This window comes from Diadema antillarum, unplaced genomic scaffold (genome assembly GCF_040938485.1).
Source record: "Diadema antillarum isolate AM-2024a unplaced genomic scaffold, OU_Dant_1.0 seq00001391_RagTag, whole genome shotgun sequence".
NCBI classification, from domain to species: domain Eukaryota; kingdom Metazoa; phylum Echinodermata; class Echinoidea; order Diadematoida; family Diadematidae; genus Diadema; species Diadema antillarum.
In genome coordinates, this window is record NW_027272146.1 from 380,954 (window position 1) to 393,228 (window position 12,275).

The window sequence follows — 12,275 nt, forward strand, 5'->3', positions numbered from 1 at the left end:
TTCCTGCCGTAATGTCGACTTTATCTTAATGAAACATACGATTGAATTCATATCTTATTCAAAAATAGACATCGACCACCCCGGCAATGGTGTGTAAATAACGTGATTTTGATATGATTTAATGAAACATAAATTAAAAAAATGAAATCGACCGACCGATAACCTGAAAAAGTTGTCAAAGCTTACTTTCCAACTTTAAATATCTTTACTATAAACTTCAAAACGTTTTATCAAAATTATTCTCTGAGTCTTGGTGCAAAGTTCAAAATCAGTTTCTCCCAGTCCCCCAACCTGTGATCTTGATAAATTACTTTCCGCTTTCTTTTGTTTTTCTCTCCCTGAATGAAATAAAGATATCTTTTTGAATTCTTGAAAAATTCCTACGAGGTACTGTCATAATTGTGGCTCAAACAAAACAAAATTTTCGAAACACATACATTTTTTTAACAATATAATTCTACTTAGAATTTTCTTATAATTCAAACCTTCATCATAGAATTACGTGAAGAATAAACTTCTAAGGTTTGTTTTTCGTCGATGTGATTACTCACTTTTTTTTTTGTTACCATAACAAAGTGTGCATTGTTTCTTTTCTTATATGATATCATTTGTGCATACACTATCGAAGAAAATGTCCTCACCAGATGAATGGAAGACAAATAGACAATTTGTACCGCTTTGAATCATATTTTCTTCTTTTTTGATGATGGAAATGATTAAACTTTTGACATGACTTGACTTGAATTGAATTGAATTGAATTGGATCTATTTAATTGAATTTAATTGATTAGAATTAAATCGAATTGAATTGAACTGAATTGTGTAATAATTATTGATGTACGCTGCCCTCTCTCGGCAGAAGCAGCTTACACAGCACATCACGCGTACCAGACGACGAAAAAAAATGAATGACAGCAGCAAGAAAACAAGGATCACAAGGATCCGGAATTCACAGCTGCAGGCTTCGTCTTTTTATCGTGTCTTTGTGCAAGACAAACGATGAAACACAAAGACATCACAAACATTCATCATAAAATTTCGTTTTTACTGAGTGATTTTATTTCCAGCAAGTCAAACAGATCAATTAAACGTATTATAGAAACAGGAACAACGTACGTGTAGGTCTATCATCGCATGGTAGGTAGCTATGAATTTTTCTAATCCAATTTTAGATTTTGCATTTTCATCATGTCGACTTTCTTCATGATGAATATCTGGGTATTGAATGATTAATGGAATAAAAACCAAAAGATCCTATGCCAATAAACATTCAATTCAACTGCCATGATCACGCGCAATATAAGATGTTTGTAGCATAACAAACGGGGGGTATGAACGAACATACAATGTATTTAGCAGACATGTAAAAACTTCTATGAGGGCATATCTGATGGCGATGGATCATGCATGATTAAATGAAGACCGACGTGAGTATCTCGTAATCCCCCGTATTAGCAATAATTGTATGAGCCATCAAGTTTTGGTCCATTTGATTCTGTGGATTGCCATATCCAAAAGTAGGTAATGCAGATACACAAGGCAAAAATTATCTTTTCACAGTCTGTCTATCCTTCTTATAGGATCTCCAGTAATGCACTTACGGGTGCTCGGCTACGAATTCATTACGATTAGATGCTTAGTAATATATACATGTATAATATTGCAAGACGGGTTGTAACACACGTTATCCAAAAACTGCATCGGCACTCGCTTTACTGTTGGACAATTACTGTCTCATTTGAGACTGTTGAGGGGGTGATCGGTCCAAACTGCATGGCTTCAAAAAGCAAATCGCGAAGTGGCACGTACCGGTAATTATTGAAGGCAACATTGTGTCGTAGAAACGCAAGACTGATGCTTTAGAACTAATCATGACTTGGCGCCCGAGTGCCAGACGCGCCAGAGGACTGCTGACGACTAGAAGCAACATGTGATAGCGCTCTCACACAGCAGGTTTATTGTCGTAAGAAGACCTTAAGAATTTTTGTGTATTTACAGATTTCAGTCACGTGATTTCACATGAAATGTTATTTTGTAATTCACTCCGGATGGTAAATAGGTCATGATCTGGTATAGGTGGTTATATCTCGGACATAATATGTGAAGTCTGAATAAGACCGTGTGAAAGCCTTACCCTTACTGTATAGGATTAAATATTTAATCATTAACACACTAAACGCAACAACCCGCAAGACATATTGTTATTTAAATTTGTTTTTTCCTTTGATTTTTTTCCCACTATCGTGGAAGGTGTGGATTTTTCTAATATTTCTGCCACTGCCTGTTCTCTGAAAATCAATGACAGAATTATGATAATGACTCGATTGAATCTTAACGAATTCATAATATTTCCTCAATATATGATGCTGTGCATACATGTGTTGTTAGATGGTGTATAGATATGAAGCAATAATGGTATTGAACGCGTACGTATAATCATAAGAACATGAAAGTGATGTGAAAGTGACATTGCCAGAACGTCTTTTTTGTGTGTGTGCTCTGTATTAGAAGGCATTATGAATGACGCCCTCATTCTTTATGCGGCGTTTTCGTGATTTTCTATAACTTCCCATCGACCGCTTGCCTTTTACTTCATTACTCTGGAGAAACGTTTTAATACCTGTCGGTTACAATTTCCACTGAATGTGATGAAAATTTACAAGGCTAGCTTCCATAATATCCGCACCCAAAACATGACAATATTTGACAAAGGTCTCCATCTCCTGCATTGATTAAGGAATGTAGAGCAGTCTGTTGGGAGACCCTTCTTCGGGGTCTGTTACAACATCCTTGGTGGAGTCATCGATGATCTTAGTTCTGAGTTCCTCAGGAGTGAGAGATCCGTTATTGCCGAGTGCAATCGCCAGGGCCCCTGTAGGGAGAGGTGGTAGGAATGTTAACGAGCGAGGTGTTAGGCGTGATCTATACTAGCGGAGTTTGTAAATACATGTATTAATAGATCTTTCCAGTGTGAAAGTAACTGAAAGAAACAAAGACTGACGAGCCATAAAGTATGTAAACACATGATCATCTGAATTCAAGAGGAGGAAAATTAAAGTGAGCGTGGTATAATGTATCCTCGCAAGTGATCACCTGATCGTTTTGTGTGTGTGTGTGTGTGTGTGTGTGTGTGCTTTTTTTCTTTTGTATGGTGTGGTGCATGTAAAGATTATCCACACTGATCAATGTGTGCTTTATTTTGATTGTTGTTCATGCTAGTCTGCAAGTAGCCTAAAGGGATGAGAAACATCGTCGTGTCCATACTTGAAAATATCTTCATGATATTGGCTATAATATTCTATTCGTCTCTTTTTTTGTAACTCAATCCACACGTACACACACACACACACTCACACACACACACACACACACACACACACACACACACACACACACACACACACTGAAATCCTCTCTTGATCCGATCTCTTTCTGCAAAAGATTATGGGAACCCACCGGTAACATGGGGGCAAGCCATGGAGGTGCCGCTGATGGTGTTGATAGCAGACACGCCAGTGTACCACGTGCTAGTAATGTCCACCCCAGGGGCAAATATATCGACACAGGTGCCGTATGCCGAAAAGGAGCCACGCTTATCTCCGATATCTGTTGCGCCCACCGTTATGGCCTGGTCACCGATATGATGTCACAATAATATAATATGACAAGATAAGACTTCCAGTTTAAATGCAGATGTCATTTTGCAAACTGAGCGGAAATTTATGTAAGGCGTCTATCAATCATGATTATGTTTTTATGTTTGTTTGTTTGTTTGTTTGTTTGTCTGTTTTACTTGACAAGTCCAACTTTTTAGGTCAAGAGGATCCGAGAGGAGAAGGCAATATTTTTTTTCAGCTACACTGAAACCAGATGACTTACTGCGATTTTTTTTTCTTGTCATCTTAAACTTCTTATACCAACCAAGTTGACTTAATTGGCGAACACACATATACAACAAAACTTGCATTTCGTTTGCACTTTTAAGCTCCCGATTTATTACCATTTACTGGAACGGCCACTCGGTGCAGGTTTTGTGTTTTAAATTAGTTGACCTAACGTTGAGTCAGTAATTGATAATAAAGAATAAGATGCGATGAGTATAATAATGACATCGTATTAGTTTTCCATTTCTCCTCGTGTTTCGTAATAGCTAAGTTACCAATGAACAAGAATCATAAAATTGCATTATTAGTATAATGCTGCACTTGCCTCATTTTTTTTCCTTCAAATTATGGTCTTAGTCCTTGGTTTCGATGAAAACACGGGAAAAAGGACTTACGCGTGGGCTCCGAGCAGGCGATGCGTCACAAGCATCTGCGTCGTTATTCCCGGCCGACACAGACACTGGTACGCCTGTGTTCACGAGGCTGGCTACAGCTGCGTCTAGAGCATTGGACACGCCTCCGCCAAGGGACATGGATGCCACGGCAGGTTCAATGGCATTTCCTGCTACCCAGTCCACTCCTGCAGCGTGACAACACATGGGAGGACAACATCAAGAGGATTGGGAAAGCTCGATGAAACATTCGGACCTATATAATGAGGTTTTGGTACCCTGGGATATACCAAACAGAAATCGGCCATTTTCTTGAATAATGTTATTATTATTATTGTTAGTATCATTATTATTATTACTATCATTATTATTATTATTATTATTATTATTATTATTATCATTATCATTATTATTATTATTATTTTATTATTATTATCATTATTATCGTTATCATCATCATTATATCATCATCATTATTATCATTAATATTATCATCATTATTATTTTTATTATTATTATTATCGTCATCATTATTATTATCATTTTTATTTATTCGGCTTTCAGTCTCAAATATCAATATTACATTTTTCAAAATCAAAACATACACTGGAGAGGTAAGGGTGCACCAGGTTGGGTAGCCCGGGTCGTACCATGGGTTACCAAAAATGGGGGACAGAATTTATTAGCGTTTTGTTAAAGAATGTTGCAGCAATGAGCTCAGCAGTGCAGCATCATCATAACACACTTGTTATACTAGTGATCTCAGCGTCACACGCAGACAGCAGCACCGCATATATGTAATGATAATAAAATGATAACAATAATAAGGTCTTATTTACCCAGGATAGCCTCGATCTTCAGTGTTGCCACTGCTCTACCAGAGTGGCCTGCCATTATTATTACTCTAGCGTTGCCAAGTACCCATTTATACACCTGGGTGGAGAGGGACATGGTGGGTAAAAACATCCTGTCCAAGGACGTAAGCACGGGGCGGGATTCGAACTCGCGTCCTCCGATCGGGAATCACGAGTCTTATCCACTATGCCACAGCGTTGCCAATCCAAGGAAGACGTAAGGAATCATGGGATGAGTTGGCGGATTGATAATGACATTATGTTATTCTTAAATACTTTTTAAGATTGCAAAAGAATGTTTTAAAAAAAAACCTATAAGAAGTATCATTACAATTTTTGTTGTATTACGGTCTAAAAAGACATAGCAAGACCGATTGTTGAAATAATATGGCAACCACAATGACAGTGTGTAACTGTACATCTTGCGAACACGGTATGGCGCTACACAATACTGGAACTCGGGGTAGGTATGACATACCCCAGAGTACTGAGTGGTGCAACATAATGATGTAATGCTCTGCTAAAATAACAACTGCTGGAAATCATACCGTCAATAACCTGTGCGTTGGTACCACTTCCAAGGCAGTTGAGAACCCTCACGCCGTAGAGGGCAGCCCCGTGGGCGATACCGTACGAGTTCGCTCCAACTGTCCCAGCACAGTGCGTGCCATGCCCGTTACAATCGATCCCATCCTGATGCAATCGAGAGAAAGTAAAATAAAAAACAAACAATGCAAGAACAAGCAAATCTAAACTCAGTGATAGCAGTTACAGGCCATTATGTTATGGACCATACCATGATGATATTCAAAAAGACCACATGAAATACTTTACTTTCCATGTTATCTTGGTCTGCACTGGAAGTTCTTATGCTCATGTCTTCAATGGGATCAAAATATCTGACAGAACTGACATTTACCGGTCATGCACCTGAAAAGGGTGATGAAGATATGCCGTGACATTAAACAATCCAAAGCTATCAAAGTTGAATTCTCATCAGATATATTCTATTGTGTGCCTAGTAGATTTCTGCAGTGTGTCCTGATTGCCGATGTTGTTGTTGTCTGGTTGTTTGATAGAGTAGTATAATTGTAAAGAGGACCGATAAGATGTAACCCAGAAAGTTATGAGTTGATTAATAAAGAACGGCCATACGTTTGTTTCAATTAGATGAGACTGGAAGCACAAGAGAGTATAGGTAGAGAGGGAAAGTGACCGAAAAGGAGAGCGAGAGATCGAGAGAGATTTTAGGAAAGAGTTCTAAAAAGTGTGGAGAAAGAATAATATTGGTGGTACTCTGATGAAAACTCAGGTAGCCTGTGCCTCCATTCCGGAACATTCTGCTCTTATTCTGAGCGCTTTGTCCTTTATAAAGCTGTGAGCCGTTTTGGCAACTATATTCCTTTCCTCTCCACAAAGTAATTATTGGCAAATATATTCAACTCTAGAACAATTTAAAGAATAATAAAGTATCAAGTTCAAACTTCTATTTTATGTAAGAAAATTCAGTGAATAGTTTGTTTGAAACCCAAGGTATACTTTTGATGTCGTGGCAATACCTCGTCTTGTTTATATGGCATGTTTATGTGAATAGAAACGATTAACATTGGCGGGTTTTCTTGTAAAAATGCAAAAACAAAAATCACCTTGGTTTAAACGTTTTCTTTATCTTATTTTATTGACGTTGTTGCCCATCTCATTTTGTCAGATTTTTTTTTTTCAATTCAATTTAAAAAAAAATCTATTTCTAACGAGACATGTTTGTTGTCGATGCAGATTCGAAAAAACAAACAAAACGTACGATGTATTACAACAAAGGAATGTGCATATATAGAACTAATAATTGTTCAAAATAACTGCGTTAATTATAATTTCGTATAATTTCTATTCTAAAATTTTTAGTTGATATTAAACACTGACAATCTCTTCAACACACCTGTCCTCCTCCTACGGCATCATATCCGACTTGGGCCCTTCCAGCGAAGTACATGTTATCTGGATAGATACCGGTGTCGAGAACGTACACACTCACTCCACTTCCATCACCTGAACGAAAAAAAAAAATATGTACAGGAGTATAACCTCTCCTCAGCCACATCAGAGTACGAAATGGATTAAACTTTCACTGGCTCATTCTCTATCAATATTTTTCATGGATTGATGACGGAGTATAATTATGTGTGTGATATGTTGTGGCAGCGACAGCATTGAATGTGATCTCCGTAACGCCTTATGTGAAATACGGTCATGAAGGTGATGAAGGAAAAATAAATACGTACTAACAAAGATGTAGGGCCTACCGAACAGGCAGCAATTTATTTACACTCCTAAATGCTAACAAAGATGTAGGGTCTACTGAACAGGCAGCAGTTTATTTACACTCCTAAATTTCAGTTTAGGTGAGTATTCACGTTAATTGAAATTTATGAAATTTGACTTGATGAAAACGTGCACATTTTTTGTTGTTGTTGTATTAATACGTGCAATGCCCGCTCACTAGTTTTATACGCTGTATGTTTTCTTCACTTTTTTGAACATACAGTAATTTGACTTTATCTTCCACGAATAATGTGAATGATTTGTTAAGCTTTTGTTCCTGTCGAACTGTATTTGTTTCACCAAGATGATACCAACTAATAACAACAACAACAACAAGAAAACCATTGAATGATATACTTAGTATAATAGTAATAATCAATGCAGCAACACGGGTAGAACAGGTAGCAGACGTTATGAGGGTGCACGTCACGAGACCGACACCCACGAGTCATACAGCCCACAAGTCATACAGCTCACCAGTCATACAGCCCATGAGTTCGACACTAAGCAAACAAAGCCCACGAGACCGATACATTATTAAAGCCCCGTTTAGTCTCTGTCGAACTCATGGCCTATTTTTACCTATAGCGTGTCGAAATCATGGGCTTTATTTGCCTGGTGTCGAACTCATGCTGGGCTGCATAACTCGTGAGCTGTATGACTCATGGACCTGTTTTCAATGTCGAACTCGTGGGCTGTATGACTCGTGGGTGTCGGTCTCGTGGGATGACCCCCGTTATGATTATGATTCCGATAATGTTTGCGATAACTGTGACATGTTATTTGGAGTTACCACTGCAGCGAGGTGTCACATAGTCACAGCCTCATGATGGAATCAGAGATCAACATCTATCACCATTACCCACAAATAACGTCTCTTGCATGTCTGCCTTTCTGCTTCTTGTATAACCTACTTTTCATTGCCATTTACACTTAAAGTCAACACATTTATGCACAGTGTCTACATCATAATATGCAGGGTTGTTTGTTGAGGGGTGTGATCTAAAATCTGCCGTCCCTGTTGCTCCTGATCTGTTTTATGACACTTCAATACATGGTTCTAGAGGGGCGTATCTTTATGATGACATTGAACGTCTGAAAAAAGAAAAAGACTCGTTGCGTCTGAAATTATGATTAATCCAACAAAATGACAGTTGTCGGTTTCCTATTTAAACCTTCAAATTAATTGGCCCTTATAACCAAACAGCTAAAATATAACACATCAACAAGACAATAAATAGGACTTAAGCCCTACAATCAACAATCAAACGTATACATAAACAAATAGATCAATGTACATAATATTACGAATTACGAATTACAAAATTAATATTTCTGTTATGATGTGTATACCTGTAAATTCCGCTTGACCGTCCAGGGGCAGGTAACGCTGATCCACTCGATCAATGCCCCAAGAGCCCGGAACAAAGTTAGATTTGACCAGTCCGTTTTCCTCAATGTAGGATACCTCTTCCATCGCCAAGAACTATAGAATTCAAGAAAAATTTGCATCGATTTCACCGATCAGGACAAGAGAAAGAAAGAGACCCGCAGATCAATTAGCGCCTGAGCGAAACAGATATATTCTCTCGTGGGTTTGTAAATGTAATCATTTAATTCTAAATATATTTGTTTTCAGTATTTTACTGCAATTAATTTTCACCATCATTTACAAGTTATCGCTCAATTCTGAAGTCAAGAAATGTTATTTCCAATCAACAAAATTACTTGGTTGTAGCACGTAATGTGCTTTCGATAGATAAATGATCAGTTTAATCTCTGAGCAATCCCGTAGCTTTTATCGTTCACGATATTTAGTTCTTTTATCAATCCCTTTGTCTAATAATTGCCGCCACTCCTACTTGGACTCATACATGTACCCAAACATACCTATAGCTTTTCTGTGAAGTATGTCAAAACTAGAATTTGACGTGGGTCTTTTTCCCTTCATCCCTTTTCGTAGCAAATTTTCTCTTCTTTCTATCTCTTCACTTCTCCTTATCTTTTTATTCCTATACCTCACTCTTCATCCCAGTTTATCTGTTTTTCCCCACGTCTGTTTCTCCTTATAGTTTCCAAACCTTGTTGACGTTCGAATCCGACAATTTAGCCGCAAATCCATCGAAGACATGTCGGTAGACAGACAAGACGGTCATGTTCGCCGAGCTCGTCGAATTGATGGTGGAGAATTTTTGAATGAAGGCATCAGCTTTGAAGCCAGGCTACAAGCGCACATAGGAAGAGAAACAATTCATGTATTTTTAATTCACCTTTCCCCCCACTTTTCACCTTTCATTCACAACGTTAACACATCAATGAAGAGACACCGTTGTTGATTTAGTAACATTCATCTCATTTTTCCCGTATATAAAGGGAACCTAATTGGTACGCACAAAAATGTGTCAACAAAAAAGAAAAATGTCAATATCGTACCTTTACGATCTATGCTTGTTTATGTATTTGAATGTTATACAGAAGGGATATGAACTGTGATGTAAATGTAAAATGTAAGATGTAAAATTGATTATATAAACTGTTTTGACCCAAAAAAGAAGATATCAAAGTCTGGTTTATATAGATCAATTTCGTATTTTCCTTTCCTAAAGCATCTCGCTAATGTTTAGATGTTGTATGAATAAATAAATGAATAAATAGATAAATATATATACATCTGCATATGATAGATGTATATCAAACTTCTGTTGGGTGGTTGACCACAATAGACAGCTTGTTCATAGTTCAGCAAAGCGAGCTACTCCCCAAAGAAGTAAACAACGGTAGAAAGCAAGAGCTAACACAATTCAAGTGTTTGTTCTAGAGATATGCAGTCATAAATTGCATGACATGCGGTGAGATACTCATTGACGTCGCTGCGTTTGCATCCATGTTTAATAAATGCATGAAAACTCTTTCGAGGGTACAGCGTGAACGGAAAGCGAGTGCCATGTACATAAAGCTCTTAACCTATCACATGACCTAATAATAGTTTTCTCGCAGACACGTGATGATGTGAACCTGTATGAAACACTACATGTGCTTACTACTCAATTGGCATTGTGTTTTGAGAATAATTACGAATTGGAAACATCTAATTCGTCAAGGTGTAGAAGGATACAGTGCGGAAATAACAATTTTTGATAGTCGTTTGAACCGTAGGGAGCGTATGCGTATTAAAATTTACAGTCTTGTTTGATACAGAATGGCATAGGATACGGCAGGTAACACACACGTATCCATTATCAACAACAATGATTGAATTCCACGGTTACCGATTCCGTTTTTCTTTTCCTTTTTCTATCTGCAACCAACTATAAATGCCTGTTTTATGCGAGTTCACAGACGTAAAGCTTCCAATTCAGTCCTTTCATGTCTATCACAGCTGAACCATGGAGGTCGCTACATGCCGGATCTGTTCTCTCTTTTGATAGTCGTGTTGTTTGTGTCTGGCATGGCCGTTGCTACTACATGTATAAGCTTTAAACGTGCACAAGATGACAACAAGCCATTCACCACTGGCGCATTTCCTCTGTCTATCCTTCATGCGAACTTTTGTTCGCACTCCATGATATTGGTGCACATAAAAAGATTTTGTGTGCTCTACACTATAATAACTATGATTTGCACCCACAACAAATAGTGCTATAGTTCCTTATTTCTCTTTTATCTGCATAAATGGATACGTTGTGTTTATTTTTCCTGTTAAAATGCAACCCCCTGTAGCACACCCTGGAAAACTGAGACTCAGAGTGATAAATCTGTTTCACGCATTTGATTTATTCTTCCTCATGGCAAAATGCAATACGGCAGTTTGATACATGTTCCACATTGATATTCTAACTATGATCCAGAATCGACTACGCATGTTTTGTTCACACAACAACAAAGGAAATTGGTAACGCGCAGCGGAAGCAGAGTTACCTTCAACACGACGATGTACTGTCCAGGTATACGATCTTCTTCCGATTTTTTCAGCAGTTTTCCCCATGGCTTGGACTCGACGGCGAGAGCCAAAACTGTGAGGAGGAGAAGTGTTAGTCCACTGTACCGCGCCATGGCGACCATGAGGGTACGGCGATCGGAGAACTTCTAAAACAATGCTCCCAACAGGTGCCGTTGGTGCCTGGTGGGTCTCTGAACCGTCACAGACAATGCAAGCTCGTGACTATAATTCCACCCTGATTTCGACTTTGGCCCTCTATATCAAATTTGTAGCCGATACTTAACTCAAATGTGACAAAACGCTTGTGATCAGCCTTCATCACGTGAAACGTTTAATTGGCGTGCAACGTTGTATTTCCCTTCGATATGTTGGCAACCAGACTTTGAAACACAAAGCACTGTCGACCCTTTTCTAGATCCTTTTTATCTGTATTTTATATTTTCTCTGCACGTGGTGGTGGACTTTAATCTGACGAGTAATAACCATCTTGCCCTTACGAGTGCTTTATTTATTACAAGTGCGTTTCTGTCATGGTATACACATCATGTTTATTGATTGCCGTAGTTGTAGTATGGGTCTACTCTGAAACAACAAAGTTGTTTGATGGTAAATAAATAACGAAACGTACTGGATAATCTAGAGCTTGCGTGGATATCAAGTAATGATAGGCAAAGGCTTATATTTATGATGCCATTTCGATTTTACGAACAAAATTTGATGTCTAATCTAATCATATTCAGTTTCTTGATAGTGATAACTTTACACAAGTGATTTCTTCCTCTAATGAATTATGAACCAAGGAATATAATCATTCTTAAACATCAAGCCCGACGATCACATGTTGATTGTGGTCAAAATGTGGTTGCAGTGGTTAAGGGACGTATTG

General features: G+C 38.0%; 1 protein-coding gene across 1 annotated transcript; it reads right to left on the bottom strand.

The window, feature by feature from the left end:
- Positions 1–1,058: 1,058 nt before the first annotated feature.
- Positions 1,059–11,786, bottom strand: LOC139708962 (extracellular serine proteinase-like). The gene is made up of 8 exons (XM_071620930.1): positions 11,368–11,786; positions 9,531–9,671; positions 8,803–8,935; positions 7,067–7,176; positions 5,679–5,823; positions 4,280–4,464; positions 3,457–3,628; positions 1,059–2,872 (listed from the first exon to the last, which is right to left on the bottom strand). The coding sequence occupies exons 1-8, from the start codon at positions 11,509–11,511 to the stop codon at positions 2,733–2,735; spliced, it is 1,170 nt and encodes a 389-aa protein (XP_071477031.1). The 5' UTR covers positions 11,512–11,786; the 3' UTR covers positions 1,059–2,732.
- Positions 11,787–12,275: the final 489 nt, after the last annotated feature.